This window comes from Hyperoodon ampullatus (assembly GCF_949752795.1).
Source record: "Hyperoodon ampullatus genome assembly, chromosome: 13".
NCBI lineage: Eukaryota > Metazoa > Chordata > Mammalia > Artiodactyla > Ziphiidae > Hyperoodon > Hyperoodon ampullatus.
In genome coordinates this window covers 70,313,348-70,331,175 of record NC_136926.1, presented here as the reverse complement: position 1 = coordinate 70,331,175, position 17,828 = coordinate 70,313,348, and the positions used below count along the sequence as shown (strand labels likewise).

General features: G+C 41.1%; 1 protein-coding gene across 1 annotated transcript; it reads right to left on the bottom strand.

Annotated features, from left to right (window-relative positions):
• Positions 1-5,206: 5,206 nt before the first annotated feature.
• LOC307062483 (uncharacterized protein) lies at positions 5,207-17,690 on the bottom strand (the record flags this gene model as incomplete). The annotated part of the gene is given in 11 exon segments (XM_079718190.1): positions 5,207-5,338; positions 8,360-8,506; positions 9,720-9,776; positions 9,780-9,833; positions 10,452-10,561; positions 11,117-11,251; positions 11,254-11,409; positions 12,978-13,155; positions 13,863-14,084; positions 17,606-17,641; positions 17,643-17,690. Coding segments are annotated over 11 exon segments (1,275 nt in total).
• Positions 17,691-17,828: the final 138 nt, after the last annotated feature.

Here is a 17,828-nt window from a genome sequence, read left to right as displayed (position 1 = left end):
CTTGCTCCCTTTCAGCAAGAGCTACGCCACACTCTGAACCAAGGAAGAATCTGAATTCAACAGGCTAAGATACTAAAACAATAGATTTACTGCCAGTAGAATAAAGTTGGGCATTCCTGAACCAAGAGAAGAGATGTAAACAACACCTGCTGAGGCCACTGGGGTTTCTTGTTAATGTTTAAAAAAAAAAAAAAAAAAAAAAACCCAGAACTCACTCTTGCCTGGATGTTTAAACTTCAGGGGCTAGAATGAGGTCCTGTCCTCAAAAAAAGTAGGGGAAAAGCGATTTTATGAGTTATGAAAAATCTGAGGACCAAGAACTGTTAGGACAGTGGAATGGGAACCACCAAAGGGATTGAGTGTTGCCTTCTCTGGAAATATGAACCCACAGTGTATACTCACCTTTGTAGCTCTTTTCATCTTGCTACTATGTACTCCTTAATATAGTCTGGATGAATAAATATTCTTTTGAATGTTCATGATAAGGGCTGGGTTCATACAGGGGTGGGGAGGGAAGAGAAATATAGAACTGAATAAGAAACATTTAAATTATAAATTTTTTGAGGCCACATCTTTTTTATGTCTCTTCTGTATACTAGCACAATAATAAGCACACAGTAAAGGCATAATTTTTGAAAATGAGTAAAAAGTCATAAAAATAAGCATGGAGTAATAGTGTATGATTCCACTTATATGAGGTACCTAGAAGGGACAAATTCATAGACAGAAAATAAAATAAAGGTTACCAAAAGCTGTGGGGAGAGGGGACTGGGGAGTTATTGTTTAATAGGTATTGTGTTTCTGTTTGGAATGACGAAAAAGTTCTGGAAGTGGACAGTGGTGATGGCTGCATAACAATGTGAATATCCTTACTACCACTGAATTGTACACTTAAAGTGGTGAATTTTATGCTAGGTACATCTTGGCAGTGTAAAAAAATTGTTAATAAAAATTTAAAATGAAAACGCAAGCAGAGAATACTTGGCTAGATAGGAACAGTGACCTGTGATGTCAGGAGGCTCTGATCACCTCTTTACAGAAGCAGCTGGGGCTGGGCATCTGGCACGTGGGAGGCTCAGAAAAGGAGAAGCAGTGCTGGCACTGGGGCTGGTGATGTGTGGGTGAACAGAAGCCGCCTCTCCCATTTGAATATGGTACATTTTCTTGTGTAGAGTTCTGCTTCAGGTGGAGGACTCGTTTATATACGTGAAGACAGTAATCACATAACTCTACACAGGAGGTGGGAAGCACCTCAGAAGATCTGGACTTTGGTCTCAAATACCTCACTTGCAATCTGGGTAGCTTACCCTTCTCAGGTCTCACTTTGTATTTCTGCAAATTAAAGCATTGAGACCACATGATACGTGGCCTCTACCAGCTGTACAACCTCATCGTTCTACGTCATCCTTTCTTTTTTCCAAACAGTTCCAATTTAAGTTCAGTGAATAAAACACAGTTTTTCATCTCTTCAGCATTACTATTCTTTTCTGGACTCTCCAGTATCTTACTATTCTGTTCAAAGGAACAGTGTTCCAAAGTGAACATATGAGTTTCATGAAGCTATGGTGAGTGCAAAGCATGAAGAAACACCACTTGTAACTTCTAATTATAACGTAAAATCACCGTGGCCTTTTTTCTTTCTTTCTTTCTTTTCTTTGGTTTTTTTAAAAGTAATAATACTATACAGTTGAAAATCACTTTCAACCATTGATAAATTACGGTCATTAGGAATTGAGCTATGGAGAACAGTATGGAGGCTCCTTAAAAACTAAAAGTAGAACTACCATACGACCCAGCAATCCCACTACTGGGCATATACCCTGAGAAAACCATAATTCAAAAAGAGTCATGTACCACAATGTTCACTGCAGCACTATTTACAATAGCCAGGACATGGAAGCAACCTAAGTGTCCATCGACAGATGAATGGATAAAGAAGATGTGGCACATATATACAATGGAATATTACTCAGCCATAAAAAGAAACGAAACTGAGGTATTTGTTGTGAGGTGGATGGACCTAGAGTCTGTCATACAGAGTGAAGTAAGTCAGCAAGAGAAAAACAAATACTGTATGCTAACACATATATATGGATTCTAAAAGAAAAAAAAAAGGTTCTGATGAACCTAAGGGCAGGACAGGAAAAAAGACACAGATGTAGAGAATGGACTTGAGGACACGGGTAGGAGCAAGGGTAAGCTGGGACGAAGTGAGAGAGTAGCATTGACATATATACACTACCAAATATAAAATAGATAGCCAGTGGGAAGCAGTTGCATGGCACAGGGAGATCGGCTCGGTGCTTTGTGACCTCCTAGAGGGGTGGGATAGGGAGGGTGGGAGGGAGACGCGAGAGGGAGGGGATATGGGGATATACGTATGCATATAGCTGATTCACTTTTATACAGCAGAAACTAACATAACACTGTAAAGCAATTATACTCTAATAAAGATGTTAAAAAAATAAAGTAATAATACTATACTGTTGAAAATCACTTTCAACCGCTGATAAATTACGGTCATTAGATATCGAGTTACATAGTAAAAGTAACTATTTTCCTTTTCCTAAATTGGTTGGACAATAAAAAGCAGCCTGATTACTCTTCATAGGAAAGGATGAGAATATGAACAAAGAAACTTTTTACACTACCTTGCACTATGTAGAAGCAATAAGGAACATTCAGTGGTGTTTACCTAACCTTGTAGTTCCTCTAGCCAAATTCATTCATTCCATTCAGTTATTCAAAGCTGCTGTTAAAAAGTTCTAAAGATTTTTTTTGAGATTTAAGAACTTTTTATGTACAATTCATACCATTTCAAATGAATCAAATGTGGCTGCGTTATAGACTGCATATAAAGTGGTTAAGGTAGGTTCAGTTTTAAAGGAGGTTTTCAGTTAAATGTCTGGGTTTTGCCTGAATGATGACAAATAATCAGTCTGATTGAGCAATTCACTCTTCAATCTATTGATTTGGTAATAAATAAAGTAGAAATACCAAAAAGCCTAAAAGCACTTGAGTATAATGGATGAAGTTACCCTAAAGAATAAAATGGTATGAAAACTAGAAATCAGCTTTCCAAGGAGGGAAAAAGACTGAAATTAGAGCAACCAAGTGAAAATTAAGAACATATCTATCTATTCCCCGTCCTGGGGAATTCCCTCGCAGTCCAGTGGTTAGGACTCGGTGCTTTCACTGCCGTGACCCTGGGTTCAATTCCTGGTCAGGGAAGTAATAAGATTCCACAAGCCGAGTGGTGCAGCCAAAAAAAAAAAAACCCTTAAAATAACATACCAACAATATTCCAATTGACATGTCTTCATTAGATTATTTATCTTTAACATTTTTTCTTTTTTAAATACATAGTAGGCTGGAAACCTAAGTCAGGCTTCCAGTATATTATTATCAGGAAACCCAGAAAGTTCCAACACCGTAACATATTTTCTTTAGATGATGATATATCATATTTCAAGGAGGCATAGAGGGAATCCATTATGCTTCAAATTCATAAAACCATAAAAACAGGTTTCACTTAAAATTAAATGAGAAGATAATATGCAAAGATACACAAAATCTTTATTAAATGACCACATAGTAATCTGATATAATACTTCCTGATACAAGAAAATGGATTATGAACTAGTTCATAGTATATTAAAAATTTTCCAAAGTAAAACAAAATTTGCAAATAAAATATGTCTACACACATTGCCATTTCCTTTTATGACCAATTCCCCTCTATTTGGACATCCACCTTTCATATACCTATTGTCCTGTGCTGTTCCCTGCATCATGTTCCTCCTCCTGGATGGTGACGCATCCCCTACAAGGTCTCTTCAAAACTATACCACCACCACAAAATTCCTTTTGCTACCAAGCTCTGATCTCAGCTGGCTCTCCTGGAAAATGGCAATAAGGTAAATACACAGTAAGGTGGTTTCAAGGAATGACAGGCCTTTTATGACCTGATTATGTATGTTATGTAGATGGCTACTTCTCCACACCAAAAGCGAGTCATTCCTAATTCTCATTGTCTTCTATATAGTCAATAGAGCTAGTTATCTAGAAGAGAGAGAAACACAGAGAAAGAGAGACAGAGAGAGAGAGAGAGAGGAGAGAGAGAGAGAGAGAGAGAGAGAAATACAGATTTATTTTTAGGTTAAGAACAAACATCCTAAGATATCTAAAAATTCCATTATGTGTCAGGGAAATATAACTGAAAGAGGGTGGTGGTTCAAGGCATTAAAAAGTGTCTGTACTGACTGGGTTTTATATATACCAGAACTGATGGTGATACCCAAGCAAAATGCAGGGGTACCAAATACCTATTCAAATAAGTTGTAAACAAAAATCAAGCACAGGTTAGATCTGAACAAATTCTTCTCTACTTAAGACAATGACCCCCAACTTAGAGACCACTAGCCTCTACCAGTTTTCAAGTGATGACAAGTAGTCCTCAAATTCATATACACACCCAGCCAACAGACTAAATAAAACACATGCTTCTCAACCATAGGGATGACTATTCCTCATATGTAAATAGTTCATGATGTGATTAATAAAATCCAAATACATTCAAAGAAAGTATTGAATTCATAATTAGCTTGTCATTAAGTATTTTCTCAGCTAATAAATATTCAACTACTCGTATGAGTGAGTCCTTGAAATTTTGGGCTTTATAAAAAGTATCTTCATGTCCACAAAAGGGTTGAGAATGGCTAACCTAAGGTTCTATACTAAACTCTCCAGACAAAGTTAGATGTACCCGGGTTCCAGTGCCTCCGTATGTACAACATACATAAGCTCATCTCCCTACTTCCTTCCACAGTGATGAATAACCAAAATACAAGCATGGCACTAAGTTTCAGTGATATGCAAAAAAAATGGATTTTCCTCTGGAGTAATAAATTTGAAGTAACAAAAGGACAATAAACAAATATAAACATGTGACTAAAATCCATACAAAAATATATTAATTTATCAGATCCCCTCCATAGATAATCTGCACAGAGTACACTGAAATGTTCCCTTAGCATGAATTGACTATGATCTTATGAGCTAAATGAGCCCACAGGGCTGCTTCACACCTGCTTTCCCAATATCACTCTGTAAAGAGCTCCAAGCTTATTAGCCAAGTGGACCTTCTTTAAAAACAGCAAGAATAACATATGAAGAGCAAAGAATAGATAAGAAATCATCAGCAAATCTAAGGCAGGTTGATTGCCTGGTCCTCCTTGAATTTGGGGATCTTCTTAAATTCACTTTGCTTGAAGAAAAGCTGGGCCAGGATGTGGTCTGCTATGGCCTGGAGATAATCGTCCATGTCAAGGGTTTGCAACTGACAGTGGAAACAAAAAGAAGATGTATCAGCACCAAATTACTCAGGTTCCTACAAAGATCTTACAGCCATCAAGGCATTTTCAAGACTGTAGGTACATAGCTGTGTAACATTAGGAGCTATGAAGTCCTGCGAATGGTCCCCTTGTACACTTGTCTTCTCTTGCCATGGGGAGCTCACCATTTCGACTCTGGGAATAAGGAAAGTCTGACTGATAGCTAGAGATGCTGAGGCATCTGAAGCTTTATTTTTTTTATTATTATTATTTTTTGCGGTACGCAGGCCTCTCCCGTTGCAGAGCACAGGCTCCGGACATGCAGGCTCAGCGGCCATGGCTCACGGGCCCAGCCGCTCCGCGGCTTGTGGGATCTTCCCGGACCGGGGCACGAACCTGTGACCCCTGCATCGGCAGGCGGACCCTCAACCACTGTGCCACCAGGGAAGCCCTGAAGCTTTCTTTAGAAGGGACCTCCATCCCACTGGGAGGTAGTTCTCTTTAAAGAGGGAGCAAGACCTTTTGTCTACTTGTAAGCAGGGACTAGTGGCAAAAGGGCCTCTCAGAGCTCCATGCCCACAGGTACATGATGGAGGCTGACCTGGCTGCCAGGTAAGTGGTCCTCCTCCTGCACAGCCAGAGACAGTCGTTCATCTCTGCCTAACTGGCCTGGCTGTCCAGTTGGCTGGCTCTGACTCTGTCTGTCTGTCCTTGTGCCCTCTCTCTATCACGATCTTACTGTCCTTTCTGCACCCCTCCCCCTTGACACTACCTCTCTTTCTCAGCCAGCCTCTCAATTTCTGCATGTATGTGGGTCTCTCTGTGTCTCTCACTGTGTTTCTGTCTCTCTCTGTGTCTGTGTCTCTGAGCTTATGTGACTCTGAATCTCTCTCCTAACTCTTTGTGTGTGTATCTCTAGGTATGTCTGCCTTTCCCTGCCCCACTGTGTATAGGTCTGTCTGTGTCTGGGTATGTGTGTATCTGTGTGTCTCTCCTTCTGTGTCTCTGTCTCTTTATGGGTCTCTGTCCCTCTCTGTGTCTATGTCTGTATGTCTCCTTCTATTTGTGTACCTGTGTTGTTTCTCTCTTTTTCTCTGTGTTTGTGTCATTCTCTTTGTAGATCTCTGTCTCTATGTCTCTATCTCTGTGTGTCTCTGGGCATGTATGTCTCTCTCTGTGTCCCTATGTCTCATTCTGTGTTTCTCTCTAGGCATGTGTTTCTGTCTCTCAGCCTCTCTCTTATTCTTCCTCCTTCCTCTTTCCCTTCATACCCCTATGCAAAATAAATCCCCGTTAGAAACACCCCTAATACCCCTTCTACTGGGTTAGTCGGGGTTATGCTCCCTCAAGATGCATATCAGACATTCCTGGCGGTGGGGGTAGATGTAAAAAAAATTCCTCTTACCCAAAATTCTGATTCATTATTTCCTTCCCTGTTGTGGATCACTCCCCTAAATTGCTTCTCTTCATTAAAAAAACAAACAAACAAACAAAAAACCTCTACTTCTATTCTCTTTTCAAAAGATTTATATTTAATTCTTGACTTGTATTTAATAATTTTCAATTGTTATTTTTATCCTTCTTTCATATTTTTAAGTTTTAAGTTGTTGGTATTAGCCTTTCACATCACATTAATCTTTAATTAAGTTTTAAAATTCCCTTTTCTTGATCTTAATTTTTTTTAACTCTAACTTGCTGTTTTAATGAGATTTCCCTTCTTTTCCTATTTATATTTGATTTGATTTCATTTTGCTTCATGATTTGTTCTTATAACAGCTGTGGAGAATGATGACCAAGGGGATGGCAGTAGCGGTGAGCCCCACACCAACAGCAGGGGACACTGGAACCCTCTTCCCCCCGAGAGTCTACAGCTAGCTTTCCATTGCATCTCCTCCTCACAGAGCTCTTCACAAACCTCATCCCAGGCACCTCCAGGAAGGTTTAGAGACCCAGAGAAGCAGATGCTGGAATTTTCCAGTGTCCCTCAAAGAAGGAAAGTGTCATGATGGGAAATAAGCACCACTGAGCAGGATGGCGTAGGTTCTATAGATGATACTGCTGAATTCATGCTGTGCTCTCCCCTGGAGATCTTGTTGGGTCTCCATGTAGGAAGAACCATGGCCAAGAGAAATGTCTGTCTGTTCCTGGATTTGCCCCAGGAATACCCAGACTCTCATAATTCTCGCCCAGTCTCAGCAGGGAACCTAGTCCTAAGGACTGTTCAAAAATCTAAATTCCACTGTTTATTCTTGTTTTTCAAACACATTATTCATCTAATTAAGGAACACTGGGGTGAATTTTTAAAAGCAAACAACTATGTAATACAATAAACAATTCCTCTTAATGTATGTTTTATACTACAGATCATGATATATCAGATTTGCTTAAAACAAAGAATGATGGGAAGGAACACTACTCCTTCTTGGTAGCACTGATCAATCATACTCAATGTTACTTCACGTCTCCTAAAGTTTCTTTTCATATGCAAGAGACTCTTCTTTTCCTCTCTCTGCCAAGTAAATTCCAGAAGAATAAACTAGCCATGCTCACTTCAGCTTCTCCCTCTCTGTCTGGGAACGGGCAAAGCTTCAAAAATCATGCTCTGCTTCTCTACGCTGTAAGGTAGTACAAGGGCCCACCTCAACGTCAGAAGGCCAGCCCATTTCTGGAGATAGATATTAGGAAATCCACTTGCCCACAGATATTAATCATATTCTCTAATACCTGCTTGATTAGTAATAGAAATGATTTCCTGGATCTCTATATACTGCTCTTTGGTCTTTTTTCTCAGCTGGTTGAGAATTGGGGGAATTAAGAGGGAATGTGATGTATTGGATCCCTTTATAACTGAATGAAAAGATTATTTGATTCTTCTCTTCACATTTGCGTTCAGCCAGTTCATTCATTCAATCATTTATTCAGCACACATACACTGAGGGCCCCCTATGATGCAGATACATTGCTTAGCAGAGTATTCTGCACGTCACTGGCACTCAGCAATCTCTCTTAAACTGGCTTATTCTCACCTGGTCTCCAGTGCTGAAGGCAAGAACCAGAAGCAATTCCTTATCGCATGTACTCTTAATGTAATGCTGGGTTCCAGTGGGGAAAAATATCACATCTCCAATGTGAATGTTAAACTCTATGGTACACTGAGCATTGATAAGGCCCACCTAAGGAGGGGAAAAAACTATGCTGAAGTTAAGCAAATAAAATCAAATATTCATTAAGGATAAGTATTCATAGTGAAGAACAGATGGATAAAAGCATATCGTTATAAAGGGACTTCTCAGAGAGGGTAAATAGCAGAAAAGAGGCAATCCTTCACATTAACTCTCCCGTTTCTGAGACAAAGTCCCACAAAAATTAAAAGATGCTCTATTTAAAGTAAATTCCCTCAAAATGCATTAGTGAATTCAATAGTGTAGAACATCATGCAAAAAGAGCATTAATCACCATGTTCTAATTGAGGGCTATCAATTACATTCCCTAATTAGGCAGAGGATTTAAATTGCAGTGTTTTACCACCTCTATGCCCTCCTTTCTACTTGCTTGGGAAAATTCAGCCTTCTGGGAGAGCAGCATCCTAATGGTCTTTTAAAAAAGAGTTAGAGACTTAATGTGCGTACAAACGCACACAGATGAGCACAAAGCACACCAAAAATAAAATCTGATCCTTGAAATTAAATTTGTGGAAGATTACAATGCCCTTTTCCAATTTATTAAAGCGTTCACTTCTAAAAACATAAAACTTTTGCTATGGGTGACAAAAAAGGTGAATTTCAGTCTGGTCTGATTCTTTCTGTCAAGACTGATTCAGGTACAAGCTAGAGAAGCCCATTTTACCTGTAGATCTCCCCAGGAGCCCTGTAGTAACATGCTACTTCGTGTGGTTTTTCTGAAGAATCAAAGGGGGTGATATTAATAACTTCACCAAGATGACAGGTATGTGTCAGAAGGATCCTGGATAAATGGGGATATATGGCCACCCTGCTGGTGCTCCACACCTCACCCCCGCAACTCATCTTACACTGAGAGGCAAACAGCCAATTTCACGGTCCCCAAAGTGGAGCACATTAAATGCTTGCATTACCCGAGAATGCAAAACTCTGAACATGTAGGCAGGTATTCCAGCCCCTCACCATTAGTGATAAACCTCTTTATCAGTTCTGAAATGTTCTTAGCCCCTTCTCATGCTAAGAGCAAACTTGGAAGTTACCTAGCAGGACCTGCATGGTATCCTCTGTGGAAATGGCCCAGAAAGCCATTGGCACAGAGTCCTGTTATGTTACCAACAACTGAACCAAAACAAAGAAGTACCTCCTGTTTGCTTCTTTCTGCACTGAAAAGGAAAGTTCAAAAAAAACCTGTTCACAGAGAAATTACCTTTGCACATCCACTTATTACATATCCCATTTCATTTGCATTAAAATGAAAATGTGGCTATCTTAATCCATTGCTATAAATCCTAAGTGTACTCAAAGTGAGGGCATTTTTGTGCTTGAGAAAGAAAAAGAAAAATGAAATCCAGTTATTTAGCCAACATTCAACTCAGCAACTTAACAATTCATATAATCATAATAATAACTAATATTTATGAAGCCCTCACTGAGAACATGCAATTTTTTATGTCCTTTACATTTATTATGTCACTTGTCCCTTATAATAATCTTATAAGGTTGCCACCAACCTTATGAGATGAAATTAAAATCTAGGTTGGTTGAGTATACTAGGGTCACCCAGTGGCAGAACTGGGATTTGAATCAGGGAATTTGATGCCACAGCTGTGCTCTTAGTCATTAAGCGATACAGCCAGTTGAGCATTTAAAACAAATGAAAATGAAAAGAGAAATGAACAGAGAAATCTCACGAGCATCCAGTCTCTTTGTTAATGTAACCACCCACGCCAAGAAGTTAAGCTCCCAAATTCACGAGGCCTCAATCAATAGTTTGCATCGATCAAACCAACTAGTGTTTGACTAGCTCTTTCCTTTTCCTTTGTCCAGAAAAATGATGAATCCAATCTAAATCTCATATTTCATCCATTTTAATAATAATTAAATAATAATAATTAAATAAATAATGTTTTAATAATTTCAAAACAGTTTTCTCAATTACCTGATTCAGGAATTCACTAAAAAAATTTTCATTGTTGCTTAGTTCACTTCTATTTTTCCAATATTGTGCCAATTGTATTATTCCCCCTGGAAATTGATATTCTTTTGAACCTAAATCAGATGAAGTTTAAAAAACAAAATAAGATAAAACTACTTCAAAATGGTACTACAAGAGGAGAGTCAAATGCAGTTCCAGTAAGGTACAGAGCCCTTCTATAGTCACAGAAAGTTTATGTGGTAGGAATTGCCAATACCACATCCTATGTTCCCCCAAGGTATTGATCTGATACTGTCAGATACTATCCTAACTTCCCAAACTCTCCTGAAATTTCTAACATAGAGTGACCTCTTTAAGACAGACATTCAAGTCAGGGGACCTGGCTGGAAAACGTGAGAGTCATCCTAAATAACAATCCCTACCTCTCCCCTCAATCGGTCAACGAGGCCCTGGATGAGCATATGGCTTTTCAGAAATGAAAATTATAGTAATTTGTATTAACTATATCATAACCTTTCTACCAATTCACTATACAGTAGCTTCCTATAGCAGTCCTTCGTAAGGGAAAATAAAGAGCAATTCAACTTCAATGCTCTTGAGCCCATTACCCAAATGTCACTTTGTTGACTGCTACCTTAGAAACCCGAATATTCATGCCCTCTTTGTACCCTCATGGGATTTGTTCTCAGCAGTGGTACAGACCTCAAGTGACCTGGAAGCAATGTCCTCAGGTATAGAAAAAATTACATCATCAGCTTCCAGGGTTTGAAGTTCATGATGTGTAGAAAAGAAGAGCAAGAAAAGCAGTCTTCACTCCCCACATTCTCTGTCCAGTGTACTGTGCTTTTAGGGAAGAAGATCACTTGGCCAGCTGTAACACTGTACGTGGTAACGACAGCACCATCATCAACCGCCCCAATCCATGCGTCCCCTGAAACATAACGGAAGAGCTCATCCAACACTACTTTAGAGCAATGTTCCTCAACCTTTTTTCATTACCTCCTTTCTAAGGTACCACGTTAGACTTTTTTTTCTAATCACCACCCTATGAAATGCTAACACTACAGAGGTGCTGTAGATGTGTATACTGCATACACATACTGCTCATGTGCTACATGTACATCTATGCTTTTTACATAAAAAGAGTAATATTTTTATCCTGCTAACAACCAGTTTTTGCCCCCTTTTGGGCAATACCACCCCCACTGAGCATTTAGAGCTCTAAGTTCATGCTAGTTTGATAGTCTGAAAAGACTGCAGGCACATGTGTAGGCACATGTGTACACACATGCATGTGTGTGTTTGCATGTGTTTGTGTGTGTATGCATACAGAGGCATATGTATTTACCAGATAAGAAAAAGTCTGCATACAATTTTGATAATAATAATAGGAATAGGAATAACATAGTGCTTTACTGTGTGTCCAGGTATTCTTCTAAGAAGGGTTTAATCTCATATAGATAAAGCTCTAATCTCTCTTCTTGCTGTAAATTCTAAAATTAAGTGAATTGTCCAAGAATAAAAAAGGAGTTTTATTAACAACAACAGAAATATGTCACACACAAAAAACTGGCTGATCTATTAATAAGATCATCAGGGTAAGACCAAACTCTGAAAGTTCTATGAGAGCTTAGTCACTACAGCTTCCCCAGTGTCTGGAATACAGAAGCCATAAATACATTTCAGAATTAATGACTTATTTGAAATTCAAGTAAGTACACTAATTTCACTTCCAAAGAATTCTGAAAGGTCTAAACCACAAAAGGGCATCCAACTGGCTGATCTCAGAGACTCCAGGCTGAACTCAGCAAACTAGTTTATTATTACAGTCACTGCTTTGTTCCTTAGAGGGAAGCTGTAGTTTCTTTGATCATTAGATCACAGCTACCAGTTTTAGCTTTGGCTCAAAGGATGGAACAGTGGGGATTTCCCTGGTGGCTCAGTGGTTAAAAATCCGCCTGCCAATGCAGGGGACACGGGTTCGATCCCTGGTCCAGGAAGATCCCACAGGCCACAGAGCAACTAAGCCCATGCACCACTACTGAGCCTGCACTCTAGAGCCCAAGAGCCACAACTACTGAAGCCCGTGCGCCTAGAGCCCATGCTCCGCAACAAGAGAAGCCACCGTTATGAGAAGCCCATGCACCGCAACGAAGAGTAGCCCCTGCTCGCCGCAACTAAAGAAAGCCCGCGCACAGCAACGAAGATCCAACACAGCCAAAAATAAATAAATAAAATAAATAAATAAATAAAGTTATATATTTAAAAAAAAGATGGAACAGTGATCTTAGCTTAACAATGTATGAAAAATGATTTCATACTGAAGAGGAAGTTCAAAGTGATGCCAAGAATAATTAAAACAAACAGGTTAATGCTTCAAGGCACTGATAACTAATCTAATTGAGTACACAGCCAAAGCCTGGATGTTGTCTACCACTTATTTAAGTAGGTTTTGCAACAACCTAAATACTAGCCTGAGGACACACAGCACAAATGCTTAAGGGCAGAACGTGGGCAAACTGGTGATACCTGTACAAGATAGCAGTGTTCGGAGGCCACTGCTTTTTATTCTCAGGGTCCCCAGAGTCATCTGTGATCTCTGACTGTTCAGGCTGCTGCCAAAGGCGTCTTCTTCAATGCTGAGATAGTCTGTGGCATTGTTCCTGTACCAGGCCCACTGGATTGCAACACCGGGGAACCCAAACACCTGAGAAGCCATAAGCAAATCATCAGCATGGAGGCCATTTCCTGGAACGTGAGGCCACCATGGCCTACGGAGTAAGCGGGAAGCACAACGGAAAAGGCAAGGTGGTGTGGTGAGTACTGGAGCCCCTAAAAGGAAGAGAAAGAATAGGTCTGCGAGACTCCAGGAGACAACGTGGTACATGCAGTGCTGTCAGTCTCTGTTTGACATAAAACAGAACACCTAGGGCTTCCCTGGTGGCGCAGTGGTTGAGAGAGTCCGCCTGCCGATGCAGGGGACACGGGTTCGTGCCCCGGTCCGGGAAGATCCCACATGCCGCAGAGCGGCTGGGCCCGTGAGCCATGGCCGCTGAGCCTGCGCGTCCGGAGCCTGTGCTCCGCGGCGGGAGAGGCCACAATGGTAAGAGGCCCGCGTACCGGACAAAAAAAAAAAAAAAAAGAACACCTATCTTGGCAAGAGAACAGGGCTGTCCTGCACTTCTCCCCTCCAGCCAAACATAGAACTATCTACTAAAGAAAAATTCTGCCTGGAGCCAATATCCACCCAACTTTCCCCCTTCTCTATCACTCACTTCCCTTCCTCCAAATAGCCCGCAGCTGCTTCCTTCCAATGAAGAGAGAACAAAGCTTAGAAAACAAGCAATGGAAACTTTGTTTTGGAATCACCATTTATAATAGATGATTCTTTTTCCTAATATGTGTGATCCATACCTTGGATTTAGGTAAATAATTAAGAAACTTGAATTTGGGATCAACAGCCTTTTGCACCATGGGAATTGCTGTTTGCAGAGGCGGGGCTCCAGGTTCTGAATGGGGCTGAGAGTTGTTAACATAAACCAGGGAGAGAATCAGGACTCCAGATGCTGTGGTAACGGTGCAGGCCAAGAGACACACCAGGAAAACGCTCGTCAGTGACCACTGCCTCTTCCTTTCCTAGGAGAAATTATGAAGCCATTCTCTACTCTTTTTTTTTTTTTGCGGTACGCGGGCCTCTCACTGTTGTGGCCTCTCCCATTGCGGAGCACAGGCTCCGGACGCGCAGGCTCAGCGGCCATAGCTCACGGGCCCAGCTGCTCCACGGCATGTGGGATCTTCCTGGACCGGGGCACGAACCCACGTCCCCTGCATCGGCAGGCAGATTCTCAACCACTGCGCCACCAGGGAAGCCCCCTATTCTCTACTCTTGATGCATGAGAAATATTGCCTCCTTTCTCAATTTGGTTTATTTTCTCTTTATTTAAAAAAATGCATTTGTGGGATAAACATACTGAGTAAAATACTACATGTGTAAATAAATACACACATACATACACTCACAGTATGGTCAGGCCCCGTAAGACGGCTGCTCTCTTGCTCTCCGTACACCCCCTGCCCCCCTCCCCAGCCCTGCCTCACGCTTACTTATGCACATGACTGCCTCCCCTCCTAAGTGGAAAGTTTAATCAGTAACCACTTGCGTGATTGCCGCCCCCCCAGCCGCCGCCGCTAACCATTGTTCTAGCCCTGGGACCAGACCAGCTCCAGTATGTTCAGTCATCAACAGGAAATCACCGCACTTTCGTTGGTTGCTAACCCAAAGAGCTGTGCAGAGATGTGTTCCGAAGTCCCCCTGGCAACCAAGGAGCCCTTTTGATGTCATGCCCCCTAATTGATAGCCTCTTCCTCCCCTATGCAGGGAAGACTGCTGTCATGTCCTGCCTGCCTGCCCGTACACGGTGGGTGTCACTCCAGGACCTCGGCCTCTGACTCGTAAGTTTCCGTGTCCAGTGAATCACTGATGTCTCTGCCGCTGACTCAGGCTCTCTCTTCAGTCTAGCAGCTGGGCAAGTGCAAGGACTGCAGGCTGCGGGGCACAGCCCCACACTCACACACACCCCATATACACAGATGACAACCAAATAAACAAGGATAAAAATAAAAATATAGGGCTTCCCTGGTGGCACAGTAGTTGAGAATCTGCCTGCTAATGCAGGGGACACGGGTTCGAGCCCTGGTCTGGGAGGATCCCACATGCCGCAGAGCAACTAGGCCCGTGAGCCACAACTACTGAGCCTGCGCATCTGGAGCCTGTGCTCCACAACAAGAGAGGCCGCAATAGTGAGAGGCCCGCGCACCGCAATGAAGAGTGGCCCCCACTTGCCGCAACTAGAGAAAGCCCTCACATAGAAACTAAGACCAACACAGTAAAAATAAATTAATTAATTAATAAACTGCAAAAAAAAAAAAAAACATACACACAAACCAACTACCAAATAAATAAAAGCTTCACAGTCACTTGTCCCTAAGTAAACACCCCAACTTTGCTATATCCAACTTTGCTATATCCCTCAATTAATATTTAAATAAATAAATATATATATATATGGAGCTGGGGCACAGAATAATACTAGAAAATTAAGTACCCAGTTAAGTTTGTATATGAAATGCATTCCAAGTCAGTCAGTTAGCCCCTATTCACCAGTTTCTTCACCTGAAAATCAAAGAGGTTATAAGTAATATTTTCTAAGAACTTTTTGGTTCCAGAATGTACAAATGCATTTACATGTACAGCTACATGCATGGGAATAAGCAACATATCAGTAATCAATGGGCTTGACAGGTCTCTGTCTCTCTCTCCCCTTCCCTCCTTCATTAAATAGCTTCATTAAATTCCCTTTCTCCTGTGTATTACCTATATGAGCTTCCAAGTCACCACCCATCTCCAAGTCACAATATTTCCATGTATTTCTATGTTACTATTTCCTGGTTTCATATCACAAATATATGCTATAAACAGCAGTATTATTTCTGAGTTACAATCCACATTACTGAAAGCTGTGAAGAAAATACACACCCTAACCTTTGGACCAATTTGCCCTCACTCCTCTGACCACTAAAATGACGTTTATAAGCAATGACGTCCAGGACTCCTTTTCCACTGCCCTCTGAGTTCCCAGTCTTTCTCTCTGAGCAAGCAAATCTTTGATCACTAATAATTCTAACAGACATTCTTACTTTAACATTCTTAAATATTCAAAAGAACACAAATAACTAATGTTGGTGAAGATGTGGAGAAAAGGGAATGTTGGTGGGAATGTAAACTGGTGCAGCCACTGTGGAAGTATGGAGGTTTCTCAAAAAAACTAGAAATATAACTACCATATGACCTGGCAATTCTACTCCTAGGTACATAATAATAAAAAAAAAACACACTTATTCAAAGAGGTACATGCACCCCAGTGTTCACAGCAGCATTATTTACAATTTCCAAGATATGGAAGTGTCCATCAACAGATGAATGGATAAAGAAGAGGTGGGGGCCTCCCTGGTGGCGCAGTGGTTGAGAGTCCGCCTGCCGATGCAGGGGATACGGGTTCGTGCCCCGGTCTGGGAGGATCCCATATGCCGTGGAGCGGCTGGGCCCGTGAGCCATGGCTGCTGAGCCTGCGCATCCGGAGCCTGTGCTCCGCAACGGGAGAGGCCACAACAGTGAGAGGCCCACATACCGCAAAAAAAAAAAAAAAAAAAAAAAAAAAAAGAAGAGGTGGTATATATACAATGGAATACTACTCAACCATAAAAAGGAATAAAATTTTGCCATTTGTAGCAATGTGGTTGGACTTGGAGGGCATTATTGCTAAGTGAAATAAGTAAGACAAATACTGTATGATATCACTTATATGTAGAATCTAAAAAATACAACAAACTAGTCAACATAACAAAAAAGAAGCAGACTCACAGATATAGAGAACAAACTAGTGGTTACCAGTGGGGGGGGGCAAGGTAGGGTGGGGCAGTGGGAGGTACAAACTATTGGGTGTAAGATAGACTACAAGGATGTACTGTACAATACAGGGAATATAGCCAATATTTTGTAATAACTAAATGGAGAGTAATCTTTAAAACCTGTATAAAAATTTTTTAAATTATCAATTCTTAAATGGTATTTTTTTTTTTTTTTTTTTTTGGTACGTGGGCCTCTCACTGTTGTGGCCTCTCCCATTGCAGAGCACAGGCTCCGGACGCGCAGGCTCAGCGGCCATGGCTCACGGGCCCAGCCACTCCGCGGCATGTGGGATCTTCCCGGACCAGGGCACGAACCCGTGTCCCCTGCATCGGCAGGCAGACTCCCAACGACTGCGCCATCAGGGAAGCCCTTAAATGGTATATTTTGTATAGCATAATCATTTGCCAACATATTCAAGTTAACATTGTATAAGGGTAATATATTGAACAATAAACAACTCATTAATGCCATGAACAACAATTCATAGAAAGCCGGGCCATTAAATAGCTAAAGAAGTTAAGAGTTTATGAGAGATGGCAAGTCAGGAGATTTCAGAGCAGGAGATGCTACCTTTCTGAAGAAGGTCACTTGAAGAGAGCTGGTCTAAAGAGGGACTGTTTCCTGAGCTCTGCATAAAGGTTATGGGGGGAACTAATCTCAAGACTTAAGTCCCCATTTACATTCTTACCATTCTGGATATGGTATTCATCTTCCCCACAGACAACAACATTCTGCTTTGCATCTTCATGCATTTCAAATGCTAAGTTGTCCATTGGCATAGATGGGCAAGCAATTCACTGAAAAAGAAAAACAGGCGAGGGACGTAGCTTTAGCAAATGGAGAGATCCCTGAGAGGAGAAGAATGATAATTCTTAAGGAAGGAAGTGCTTATAGAGAGCTGAAAGTTAAGG